The sequence below is a fragment of the Myxine glutinosa genome, chromosome 7, assembly GCF_964187855.1.
Source record: "Myxine glutinosa chromosome 7, kmMyxGlut1.1, whole genome shotgun sequence".
NCBI lineage: Eukaryota > Metazoa > Chordata > Myxini > Myxiniformes > Myxinidae > Myxine > Myxine glutinosa.
Genome location: NC_136267.1, coordinates 12,620,698 through 12,633,520, shown reverse-complemented (window position 1 = coordinate 12,633,520; position 12,823 = coordinate 12,620,698). Strand labels below are relative to the sequence as shown.

The 12,823-nt window shown below is 43.3% G+C and overlaps 1 protein-coding gene across 1 annotated transcript in view; it reads right to left on the bottom strand.

Annotated features, from left to right (window-relative positions):
• The window catches only part of LOC137413105 (rap guanine nucleotide exchange factor 4-like), a 291,223-nt gene extending 279,245 nt beyond the window's left edge, over positions 1 to 11,978 (bottom strand). Inside the window, exons 1-3 of the mRNA XM_078782642.1 lie at positions 11,913 to 11,978; positions 637 to 1,126; positions 202 to 280 (exon numbers count right to left, since the gene is read on the bottom strand). Of these exons, the coding sequence (XP_078638768.1) occupies positions 202 to 280; positions 637 to 1,126; positions 11,913 to 11,978 (635 nt within the window). The remainder of the gene's footprint in view (positions 1 to 201; positions 281 to 636; positions 1,127 to 11,912) is intronic.
• Positions 11,979 to 12,823: the final 845 nt, after the last annotated feature.

The following is a 12,823-nucleotide window of genomic DNA, read 5'->3' as shown; positions in this document are numbered from 1 at the left end:
CATACCTGTTAAAAAAATGTTATGTTTTGATCAAACTGGATTGTTCAACTCATTATCCACATGGAGGTACAAGTTAAATTTAAAAACATCAGTACGAGACGAAAGTAGATTTGTTTTAATGTAATTGGAGGTAATATTAGAATTTACATAAGCAGAACTAATTGCCCAAAACTAATTACATGACACAGAAGTAAAGGATATTGTCCCATTAGTGCTGGACAGAGCTTCTTCAGAGGCATGAACACAGGATGTGTCAACAGGAAGTCTCCCAGGAATGTGTCTGCAATAAATATGAGAAGAAAATTATTCAGCCACAACATATATTGCAAATAGTGTTTGGAGAAAAAGGAATGAACTTCATGTCGAGTCCACAAAAAGTGCTTACAAAAGAGCAGAACATCAACAACGAGAAAGCTCTGTTAATGCAAAGTCTGTCCGTGTCCGCGTGTATTCAGACTTCTTCTTCCATATATGCTAAACATGACGAAAATAGCGAAAACGATAAGGGCACATGTTAGACGTGGCTCTGCCACGAGCCTGGCAGAGGTATGCACATACCTCTGCCAGGCTCGTTATTTTATGTTTGGTATCCTACTGAAAGGCCGGATCTGAACCTGGCTGGATCTGATATCCCACTGAAAAGCTGGATCTGAACCTGGCTGGATCTGGTATCCCACTGAAAAGCCGGATCTGAACCTGGCTGGATCTGGTATCCCACTGAAAGGCCGGATCTGAACCTGGTTGGATCTGGTATCCCACTGAAAACCGGATCTGAACCTGGCTGGATCTGGTATCCCACTGAAAAGCCGGATCTGAACCTGGCTGGATCTGGTATCCCACTGAAAAGCCGGATCTGAACCTGGCTGGATCTGGTATCCCACTGAAAAGCCAGATCTGAACCTGGCTGGATCTGGTATCCCACTGAAAATTCGGATCGGAACCTGGCTGGATCTGGTATCCCACTGAAAAGCCGGATCTGAACCTGGCTGGATCTGGTATCCCACTGAAAAGCCGGATCTGAACCTGGCTGGATCTGGTATCCCACTGAAAATTCGGATCGGAACCTGGCTGGATCTGGTATCCCACTGAAAAGCCGGATCTGAACCTGGCTGAATCTGATCTGAACCTGATAAATATAAGATTTAAGAAAAACATAAGAGATAAGATTTTTTTAAATGGGGGTGGGGGTGTTTAACGGGCTACCACCGCCTTTTTTACTGATATATAAATGATAGAACCAAGCAATAACCAAACCAAAGAGTGGAGAAAAACGCAACCTTGGTATTTAAATGGAAACCATAACGAATGTGAAAAATATCAAATATGTCTTTTTGAAGAGATAACCAAAAGAAAAGTAAATAAAACAAATAAGCGAATAAATTTAAGTTCAAATAAGTTATCGGCTTCTCCTGGAAGTTTTCAACATATTTGAATGGACAGAACATTTTGATGGTTGCCAATAAATCAATGAAAAAACAAGACGCCATGCGGAGCATGATACTTGCACAATTCACCCCCCCACCCAAGAAAAAAATTCCATTCACACAGCAAATTGTCCATTTCATCAAGATTAAAATATACGATCTGATCAAAATTCGGGTCAACAGGATGAAAATTGATGTTTACTCAGATGAAAAATGATGATTATAGAAGCTTGACTTTGAGTTGACCTTTGACCTTTTGACCTCAAAAATAGTTGGTTTTCCTATTTAGTGACACAATGTGCAAGTGCCGTTCAATTTCCAAGTCAATCGAATGAAAATTGATGGGTTATTTTCAGATGAAAATTGATGATTTTGGAGGTTTGACCTTCAGCTGATCTTTGACCTTTTGAACTCAAAAATAGTTGGTTTCCCAATTCAGTGAGGCAATACACAAATGCTGTTCTAATTTAAAGTAAATCGGATGCAAATTGATGGGTTTTCAGATGAAAATTGATGATTTTGGAAGTTTTACCTCGAGTTGACCTTTGACCCTTTGACCTCAAAAATAGTTGGTTTCCCAATTCAGTGAGGCAATATGCAAATGCTGTTCAATTTTCAAGTGTCGGATGAAAATTGAGTTTTTCAGATGAAAACTGATGATTTTGGAAGTTAGACCTTGAGTTGACCTTTGACCTTTTGACCTCAAAACTAGTTAGTTTCCCTATTTAGTGACTCAATGTGCAAAGGCTGTTCAATTTTCAAGTCAATCCGTTGAGAATGGACGGCTTTTTAGATGAAAATTGATGATTTTTTTAAATTTGACCTTGAGTTGACCTTTATCCTTTTGACCTCAAAAATAGTTAATTTCCGAATTTAGTGACTCGATATGCAAATGCGATTCAATTTTCAAGTCAATCGGATTTAAAAGGGCGATTTTAGAAATTTGACCTCCAGATGACCTTTGACCTTTGACCCCTAAAATAATAGGCTTCTCAATTGGGACGACCTGTACAACTTGGTGAAGCTTCGTGATGATCGGCTTAGAATTGTGACCTGTAGGCCGGTGACAAAAAGACAAACAAACAAGAAGACATCATGCAGAGCACGATACTTGCAAAATCAGCCCCCCCCCCCCCACCCCGCCGCCCCCTCCGCAAGAGAAAAAAATTGTCCATTGATGCAGCAAATTGTCCATTTCATCAAGATTAAAATTGACAATCTTGATCAAAGCTCGAGTCAATAGGAATAAAAGTGACGATTTTTCAGATGAAAAATTATGATTTTGGAAGGTTGACCTTGAGTTGACCTTTGACCTCAAAAATAGTTGGTTTCCCTATTTAGTGACAATGCGCAAATGCTGTTCAATTGTCAAGTCAATCGAATGAAAATTGACAGTTTTTAAGATGAAAAATGATGATTTTGGAAGTTTGACCTTGAGTTGACCTTTGACCTTTTGACCTCAAAAATAGTATGTTTCCCAATTTAGTGACTCGATATGCAAATGCGGTTCAATTTTCAAGTCAATCGGTTGAGAAATGACGGCTTTTTAGATGAAAATTGATTTTTAAAATTTGACCTTGAGTTGACCTTTGACTTTTTGATCTCAAAAATAGTTCATTTCCCAATTTAGTGACTTTATATACAAATGCTATTCAATTTTCAAGTCAATCGGATTTAAAATGGCGATTTTAGAAATTTGACCTCCCGATGACCTTTAACCTCAAAATCAATAGGCTTCTCAATTGGGACGACTTATACAACTTGGTGAAGTTTCGTGACCATCGGTTTAGAATTGTGACCTGCAGGCCGGTGAGAAACAGGCAAACAGACAAACAGACAGAACCACTAACGGAACCGACCAACATACGTAAAAAATCTTCGATTTTGCAAGTAATAATTTACTACAATCTTAAAATGATATGTGGCTCAGGAGGTGCTCAAACAAGGATATTAAGAAAGGTCTATCATTTCATCTCTGCTCAACAAAGATACTTGTACCAAGAACCAAGTTCCAACATATTGCTTGTTAATATACTTGATGGTGATGAATGTTATTAGAAAATTCAATTATTCCCTAAAATAAAACATAAACAACTAGATGGTATTCATAGAATACTTACCCTGCTCAGTCAATTTGTTGTGAGCCAACTCTTCTGTTTTTAAACATTTTTTTTTTCTTTGATCCAATACGACTGCCAGACCAAGTGAGCGATGACATCATAAATTTATATTCTCTAATAATATCAATCACGCTCAACAAATTTCAAACAGATCAGACTAAATGTTGTCCCTGTCGAATTATGACGTCATATTTATGGCACCGATGACGTCATAGTTAACGCCTATTCTCCATTTGGAGTTATTTACAATGAGCGAAGTTTCAATTTTTTCCATATAGCAGTTTTGGAGATATAGTGGTGCAACGTCTTTCTGTTTTTCCAAGATGGCGACTGTACCAGATGACCGATGATGTCATGATTGTCATTAAAATATTCTAACAGAGGAGTCGCTCCTATGGTGTAAATTTTTTGTCCATCAGACCAACAGTTGCTGAAAAAAAATTCATAATGATTGGATAAGTGTTGTATTTGTCAAATTATGACGTCAAAACGTAAGCACCGATGACATCATCATTAACATATCTTATTCACCATGGGGAGTAGTTGACAATGAGCCAGGTCTCAATATTTTCCATGGAGTGGTTTCAGAGATGTAGAGGTGTGAAGTTTTTCCAATATGGTGCTTATACCACGTCACATATGACGTCATAATTGTCAGCAAAAAAAATGTACAGGCAGAGGCCTGCATGGTAAAATTTCATGTCAATCGGACCAACGGTTGCCGAGAAAATATTTTTTTTAAATGCAGACACGGCACACGTACGGCACACGTACGGCACACGGCACACGGCACACGTACGGCACACGGCACGGCACACGGCACACGACACATATGGCACACGAACGCAATCGATTGCTTAACATCGATTTATGTTTGGCGAGCGCAGGGTAAATATTAATTGGTCCACTTAGTGAGTATAATCAAATGCAGTCCCCCTCCACAATTCCTCCTTCCCCCATTACTGCCTCCCCTTACCCTCCCTAATTCCACTTCACCCAATTTTCCATGTCCTTCTCCTCCCTAATTCATCTTCCCCCAATTTCCCTTCCACTACAAGTATAAGGAGAATGGCCTCCCCTTACCCTCCCTAATTCCCCTTCCCCAACACAAATAGAAGGAGAATGTGGTGTCTTGAATGCGCCGACTAACAGCGAACAAACGTAGTGAGTGAGAATGAGCGTCAGCGAATGTCTGTCGAACACCTTCAAATCTCGAGGATGGAAATGAATTGGAGGATAAAATCGAATTGAAAATCCAGCGAGTCAATAATTAACCTTAGCTTTCTCCATTGACTTCAATGTTAAATTTTAGTGTGCTTCAGGACCCCCATTCTTCCACTCAAGCTTGAACGCAAGTTTTATTTATCCAAGTCTGGGGACTGCATATTCATTATATTAGTCTTTAAATGGGAAAAGTGCTTTACAACCAAGATGGTCGGGTCCACACCAAGTAATACAACACATATTGCCTTAAAATGTATACAACACGTGCATCAACACTCACATTCACACGAAGGTTAACTAAAACCTCACAACAACACCTACCACTAGGAGTCACACACAACTCCTGGATAAATGAGGGTTAGGGAAGAGGGAGAAGTAGGACCACGTAATTATCACCTGCATCTGAACAGACTTCATAGAAAACACCGACCTTGCCATGTCAATGATGAAAGTTCAGACGCAAATAAGGGTGGATAATGGATGGGTTTGTGTATTTCCCAAAAGGTTAAAGGGTATGGCAGTATACCTGTCTAGAAATAAAGAACAAGGTACTGTTTATTTTTATATATATATATATACTGAAACGCAAAAGAAACTTACCACCTTTGAAACCTTTAAATATCAACAACAACACTGCGTGTAGTAAATGTGTGAACTTATTTGTGGACAATAGTGTCCTCACTGTCAGACAAAACGGCCATGGATGGTCACTTGAACCTTCAATGGTCACTTCATAGCACAGCTGTTGAACAGCCGTTTTGACTGTCAGTGATTAGCCAAGGGGTACGGGATGATTTTAATGAGCTGCACGTGATGTCTTGATATTGGCTTTAAAAAGGCCAGTGCAAAATGGGCATTTCAATCAACATGCCATGATTGTCAAGGGATCAATGGCAGCGTGCCGTGGGCATGCTGCAAGGCGGACTGAGCTACCGTGAGGTGGCACGTCGCCTTGGCTGTTCACACCAGACGATATCGGCCCTGGTGGACAGAGACACCCTCCACAACTCTGCAGATGACAGACCTCGATCAGGGAGGCCAAGAGTCACCACTGCAAGGCAGGACAGGCAGATAGTCCGAAGTCACCTGCGGGATCGATTCCGTCCAGCATCCCGCACTGCGGCAGAAACTCGGGGCGTGCAAACCCACGGATCTCCAATGATACTGCACGAAGACGACTGCATGACTATGGTCTGACTGCCAGAAGACCATACAGAGGCCCCGTGATGACGGCTGCCCATCGCCGCAACCGACAGAGATGGTTCCAGCAGCATCAGCGGTGGACCTTGGCGCAGTGGAACGAGGTCGCTTGCAGCGATGAGTCAAGGTTCTGTGTGGACAGTCCTGATGGGCGTGAGCGTGTCTGGAGAGGAACTGGCGAGCGATATGCCGATTGTTGCGTGCGTCAAGCCAACAGGTGGGGTGGCCCAAGTGTGATGGTGTGGGCCACCATATCAAGCCGGTACAGGACGCCACTGGTGGTTGTGGATGGGAATCTTAACGCCCAGCGGTATGTGGATAACATCCTGCGACCTCATCTTCTGCCATTCCTGCTAGACCACCCAGAACTTAGAACCTTTCAGCATGACAACGCTCGTCCCCATGCTGCTCGCTTTACCACTGCATTTCTCCAAGGCGAGAACATCAACACCATGCAGTGGCCTGCGCTCTCCCCTGACCTGAATCCCATAGAGCACCTGTGGGATGAGCTTGGGAGACGCGTAGTTGGCAGGGCCAGGACACGGGCAGAGCTGCTTCAGACATTGAGGACTGAGTGGGACAGAATCCAGCAGCAATCCATCCAAAGACTGGTAGGCAGTATACGCCGACGATGCACTGCCTGTATCCAAAACAATGGTGGCCACACACGCTATTGAAAGGGGACTGACATTGCACCCTGTGCTGTTCTGTACTGTAGAACAAACTGATGAGATGGTGTATCTTGGTCAAAAACTTGACATGTCATCAATAAAATGCCAATGTTTCAATTAGTAATTGTTGGTTTGTTTTATTTTGAACTGTTACAATTTTATTACATTTTAAACAAGTGGTAAGTTTCTTTTGCGTTTTCGGTCTTTTTGAAGTTGGGTCAAAATGGTCAAATTTTTCGGTCAAAATGCCCATTTTGCACTGGCCTTTTTAAAGCCAATATCAAGACATCACGTGCAGCTCATTAAAATCATCCCGTACCCCTTGGCTAATCACTGACAGTCAAAACGGCTGTTCAACAGCTGTGCTATGAAGTGACCATTGAAGGTTCAAGTGACCATCCCGTGACCGTTTTGTCTGACAGTGAGGACACTATTGTCCACAAATAAGTTCACACATTACTGCACGCAGTGTTGTTGTTGATATTTAAAGGTTTCAAAGGTGGTAAGTTTTCTTTTGCGTTTCAGTATGTATGTGTATATATATATATATATATATATATATATATATATATATATATATATATATATATATATATATATATATAATATATATATATATATATATATATATATATATATATATACTGTGTATATATATATATATATATATATATATATATATATATATATATATATATATATATATATATATATATGATATATATATATTATGATATATATATATATATGATATATATATGATATATATATATATATATATATATATATATATATATATATATATATATATATATATATATATATACACAGTATATATATACACAGTATATATATATACACAGTATATATATATACACAGTATATATATATACTGTATTCAGGGCTTCCGTTGAACTTGGGGCCGACTCAGAAGAAGACCTTTGTTGGTCGAAAGCTTGTCGAATTAAAGATCGAAGCCCTGAAGCTACGTCCGCGTCTTATTCAATCTCCCGATTATTTATTCAATGCAAATGAGACGCCCTGCTCGTACTGTGGAGTTTCTACTATTTCTCACAGTTATATATATATATATATATATATATATATATATATATATATATATATATATATATATATATATTGTTGCGGACGCGGTTAAGATGTTATTTTGACCGAGCGGTGGTGTATTACCGCGAACCCGAACAGTTATTCCCCGACTCTAACACCCGATTTACCCCAAACTTTGGCTGGATCGCGCCACCGCTATTCAATCGGGGAAAACTCTAAAGCGATCCGAATACAAAGAGGAAAAAGGAATAAGACGAGAAGACGTACAGAAGAGTAATTGGATTTATTATTTACATATACACAGTATTATATATATATATATATATATACACAGTATATATATATGTATACAATGTTGTATATACACATATACACATTACATATACACAATACACAGTATATATATATACAATATATAATATATATACACAGTATATATATATATATATATATATATACAATACAATATATATATTTACAATATATATATATAACAATATATACAATATATATATACACAGTACACAATGTTGAGTTGGATCTTGGAGACGGCGTGAAGCTGGAAGGTGTGAAAACATTTTGCTACCTCGGAGACATGCTGAATGGAGAAGGTGGATCAGACTCGGCAACGGTTGCTCGAGTGAGATGTGCATGGAAGAAGTTTCGGGAAACTGAGTGGCGTGCTGATGAGGAGGAGAGTGTCGCTGAAGCTGAAGGGAAAGGGTGTATGCTGCATGTGTGAGAAGTGTTATGATTTATGGGAGCGAGACATGGGTAATGAACGTAGAGCAGCAACGAAGGCTGGAAAGGGTGGAAATGCGAATGGTTCGATGGATGTGCGGAGTATCGTTGAGAGAGAGGAAGACAAATGATGAATTGCGAAAGATGATGGGAATATTGCCTGTGATGGATGCTGTGAAGAGGAACAGGTTGAGATGGTTTGGTCATGTATTGAGGAAGGATGAAAGTGACTGGTTGAGAAGAGTGATGGAAGTTAATGTTGAAGGAAGTAGAGGACGGGGAAGACCGAGAAAGACTTGGCTAAAGATGGTGGAAGAAGAAATGCGGGCAAGGGGGTTAACAAGGAGAGATGCAGAAAATAGGGCAAAATGGAGAAGATTGTCATGGGGACCGCAAGGCTAACCCCCGCTCTAGCAGGGAACATGGCCTTAAAATGCATGTTGTATTTACACATATAATCAAGAAGAAAGCAGTCACGTTTATTTACAGACGAGATTAGATACACAGTGCAACGCTAGCTTACCTACAGTCTTAATTAACCAGGGACAGAACAAACAAAAGACAGACTCACGCGGGGGAATGCTGACAGGAATCGCAGGAGGTGGATCGCTGGAGGTGAACGCTTGGTGGAGCCAACGCGGAGCTTGGTGGAGCTTTGGTGGAGCTGAACGCTTGGTGGAGCCAACGCAGAGCTTGGTGGAGCCTTGGTGGAGGTGAACGCTTGGTGGAGCCAACGCGGAGCTTGGTGGAGCCTTGGTGGAGGTGAACGCTTGGTGGAGCCAACGCGGAGCTTGGTGGAGCCTTGGTGGAGGTGAACGCTTGGTGGAGCCAACGCGGCTGGGTGGGGGGTTGGTGTGACGGGTTCTCTCTCCTTCCCTCACAAGCTTCAGGACTCTTTCTCTCTCTTTCTTAGTCCCACCCAGTCCAACAACTTCCTCTCTTGCTTAGTCCAACTCAAGGCCTTCCTGTCTTCTGATCTCCTCCCTCCTCGACTCTGTAAAAGCTCATCTCCTCGGGAAACGCCCTGCCGTGGGTTTATATAGGCCCCGCCCCTCAACCTTTTTGAACCTCCCCGATCGCTCTTCCTCCGCCCTCTCTAGCCAAACCCCTGGCTCATGGTTGGTCGAGTGGGGCTGGCTCACTCCTCCCCTCTATGACGAGGTGGAGACACGCCTTTCTTCTCCGACCCTGCCTCGTGGTCAATGGCGGTAATTGGAGCGGAGGTAGTTTCTAATCGACGAAAAGGGGGAATGGAGGTTTTGGGAATGGGAATGAAAGTTTTGGGAGTGGGAATGAAGTTTTGGGAGTGGGAATGAAGGGAATCTATCTCTTTCACTGGGTGCAATGGAGTATTTCAATTAATGGGAGACACAGCCTTACCTAAAACACAGAATAAGATATAACTATCGAACAGGGGTATTCTATTATTGGCTGACGTGTATGCTTGTGGACTAATTATGGGACGCCCTTTTGACCTTTACACAGCTCCGGAGGCAGGAGGCGCAGACTCAAGCAATATTCATTACCAATTTACCACAATACAACACAATTAAAAAAAAATACAGTCCTCATATCCACAACAATATATATATATATATATATGTGATATATATGTGATATATATATATATATATATATATATATATATATATATATATATATATATATATATATATATAATATATATGTGATATATATATATATATATATATATATATATATATATATATATATATATATATATATATATATGTATATATATATATATATATATATATATATATATATTAACACATATATATATATATACATATATATATACATACATACATACATACATGTACATACATTTCACTACATACATACTGTAGTGAAATTATACCAAGGCGAACCCAGGGGTGCTCGCTACGGAAGGGGCCGTCTATAAGACCCGGGACAAACCGGGGCGTGCGGACACTTCAGCGGAACTCACTGTGACATTATCCAGTAGTTTGAATGGTATGTACGCCCCCAAATGCTGCGCTGACGATGCGCTGCGCTAACCATTGTTATATTGAAACTTCCATTGCTGCTCTTGAAATACTCTGATTTAATGCCTGTTGCATGCATGTATTTTTACAGGATGTACTGCAGATCTAAATGATATTAAAACCTACCCAGAGGTCAAGTCGTGTCTGAGCTTGATTTTCACGACATTTAATATCATTTAGATCGCCGAATGGCTGACCACAAGATGATCGTGGTACCGATTCTCGGAGCTGACCCTCAAGCTGAGGGATCTGCATCGGAGTTTGCTCATTGGCTCAACACGCTGCAGAATTACTTTGCGGCTCACGAGACAGAGCCAACCGCTGCGATAAAGCTGTCCGTGTTACAGTCCAAGGTCCATCACACTGTTTTCAAGAACATTTCTCGATTTGGGACGTACGCTACGGCCCTAGCCGAGCTGAAGCGCCTCTACGTAAAAACACGGAGCGCTGTGCACGGCCGGCATCAACTCTCTCAGCGGAGACAGCAACCGTCTGAATCGATCGATCGCTTCGCGCAGGAGCTGCGCTACTTATTGGTAGACTGCGTGCAGGACGTCCGGACCCACGAGCAAGTGCAGGACGATTTGCTCCGAGATTCATTCATCTCCGGAATTAGTTCTGGAGTCTTGCGGCTCCGTCTCTTGGAGGTCGCGGAGCTGACATTTACAGAAGCACTACGGCTGGCACGCGTATACACCGATGCCCGAGAACAATTGACCGCATATGATCACCCACGAGTCGTGGCGGGGACCTCGCAACTCGCGCGACCTGAGAGGGCTACCGCCGAGGATACGGAGGAGGACCCGACCCCCACGACGGCCGAGTCTCTGGGTGCTCCGGAAGCGGACTCCGCTTCCTGCCTCACTGCTGCCGCCGCTGCCAGGCCACAGCCTGCCCGGTATGCAAAATGTTATTTTTGTGGAAATCGGCAGCATCCTCGCTCTGAATGCCGGGCCCGAGAGGCGACATGTCACCTCTGCTCCACCAAAGGCCATTTTGCAAAGGTCTGCAGAAAGGCCGCTCGGGGCACGCATTCCCGAGCGACCTTGAATGGGCTCATCGCGGAGCCAACGGATCGAGCGCCGGACGGGGTGCCTTGCTCAGCTTTGAAGAGCCGCTCTCCTCCTCGCGGGCCTCTGGCTTCTCGCCCGACCTTGGTGAGATACGTCGGGCCGCCGAAACAAATGGCGCGAACGCGACCGGTCACAGAGCGTCCGACCTTGACTGGCTTTCGAACGTCTACTTCAAACAAGCGACATGCTCCTACTTTGGAAATGCCTCTCGAGGTGCGGCAAACGCAGCACGTGACACGAGCCCCATCTGATGGCAGCTTTTGCGAATTACATGCTCCCACTTTGGCATGTGAATCTGCAGATGGCAGAAATCTTTCTCACGTGGCTCGAGCGCCATCTGACGGCAGCTTTTGTGAATTACATGCACCCACTTTGGCATGTGAATCTGCAGATGGCAGTAACCTTTCTCCTGTGGCTCGAGCGCCATCTGGCGGCTGCTCTCACGACCACCCCACACACACTCTGGCAAATGAAACTACCGATGAGCCAACTGACTTCAATGCTCCTGCTGAGGCCCGAAGGATTGCAGCCGGCGTGGGATCCACCCACGAGGCGCGATCTTCTCGCCCGGCCGGAACTATACCTGCCGGGTCTGCCGGCCTAGCGCAGGCCTTCATTCCGCTCACGGTCGCGGGCGTTTTTGCGCAAGCTTTGATTGATACGGGATCCACGGATAGTTTTATTAATCAGCGACTCGTGCATCAACATGGGTGGCCGGTTCTCGGGACAACCCGCCGGATCTTCATGGCCTCTCAGGGACTTCGGTTGAGCACAAAAGGGGCGTGTCGATTGAAACTTGTGATAAACGGACGCACGTTCCCGGATGTGTATCTCATGGTATTACCGGCCTTATGCGCTGACGTTCTGTTAGGACTAGATTTCCTTAAGCGGCATGGACGTTTGGAAATAGACTTCGGAGGGCCGGACACGCTCGCTGTGTGCGCCCTCGCTCAAATGGACATGGTGCCACTCTCACTGTTCCCCAACCTGACCACTGATTGTACCCCTGTAGCCGTCAAATCGCGGCGCTACTCTCGCGCGGACGCGCAATTCATTGCGGAAGAAACGGCCCTGCTCTTGAAGGACGGTATCATAGAACACAGTAGGTCACTGTGGCGGGCCCAAGTCTTAGTGGTGCGGAGTGGGGCCCACCGCAGGCGAATGGTAATCGACTATTCGTAGACGATTAATCGTTTTACACAGCTGGATGCCTACCCCTTACCGGGGATGGACGCCCTGGTACGCCAGGTGGCCCTGTATTCCGTTTATAGC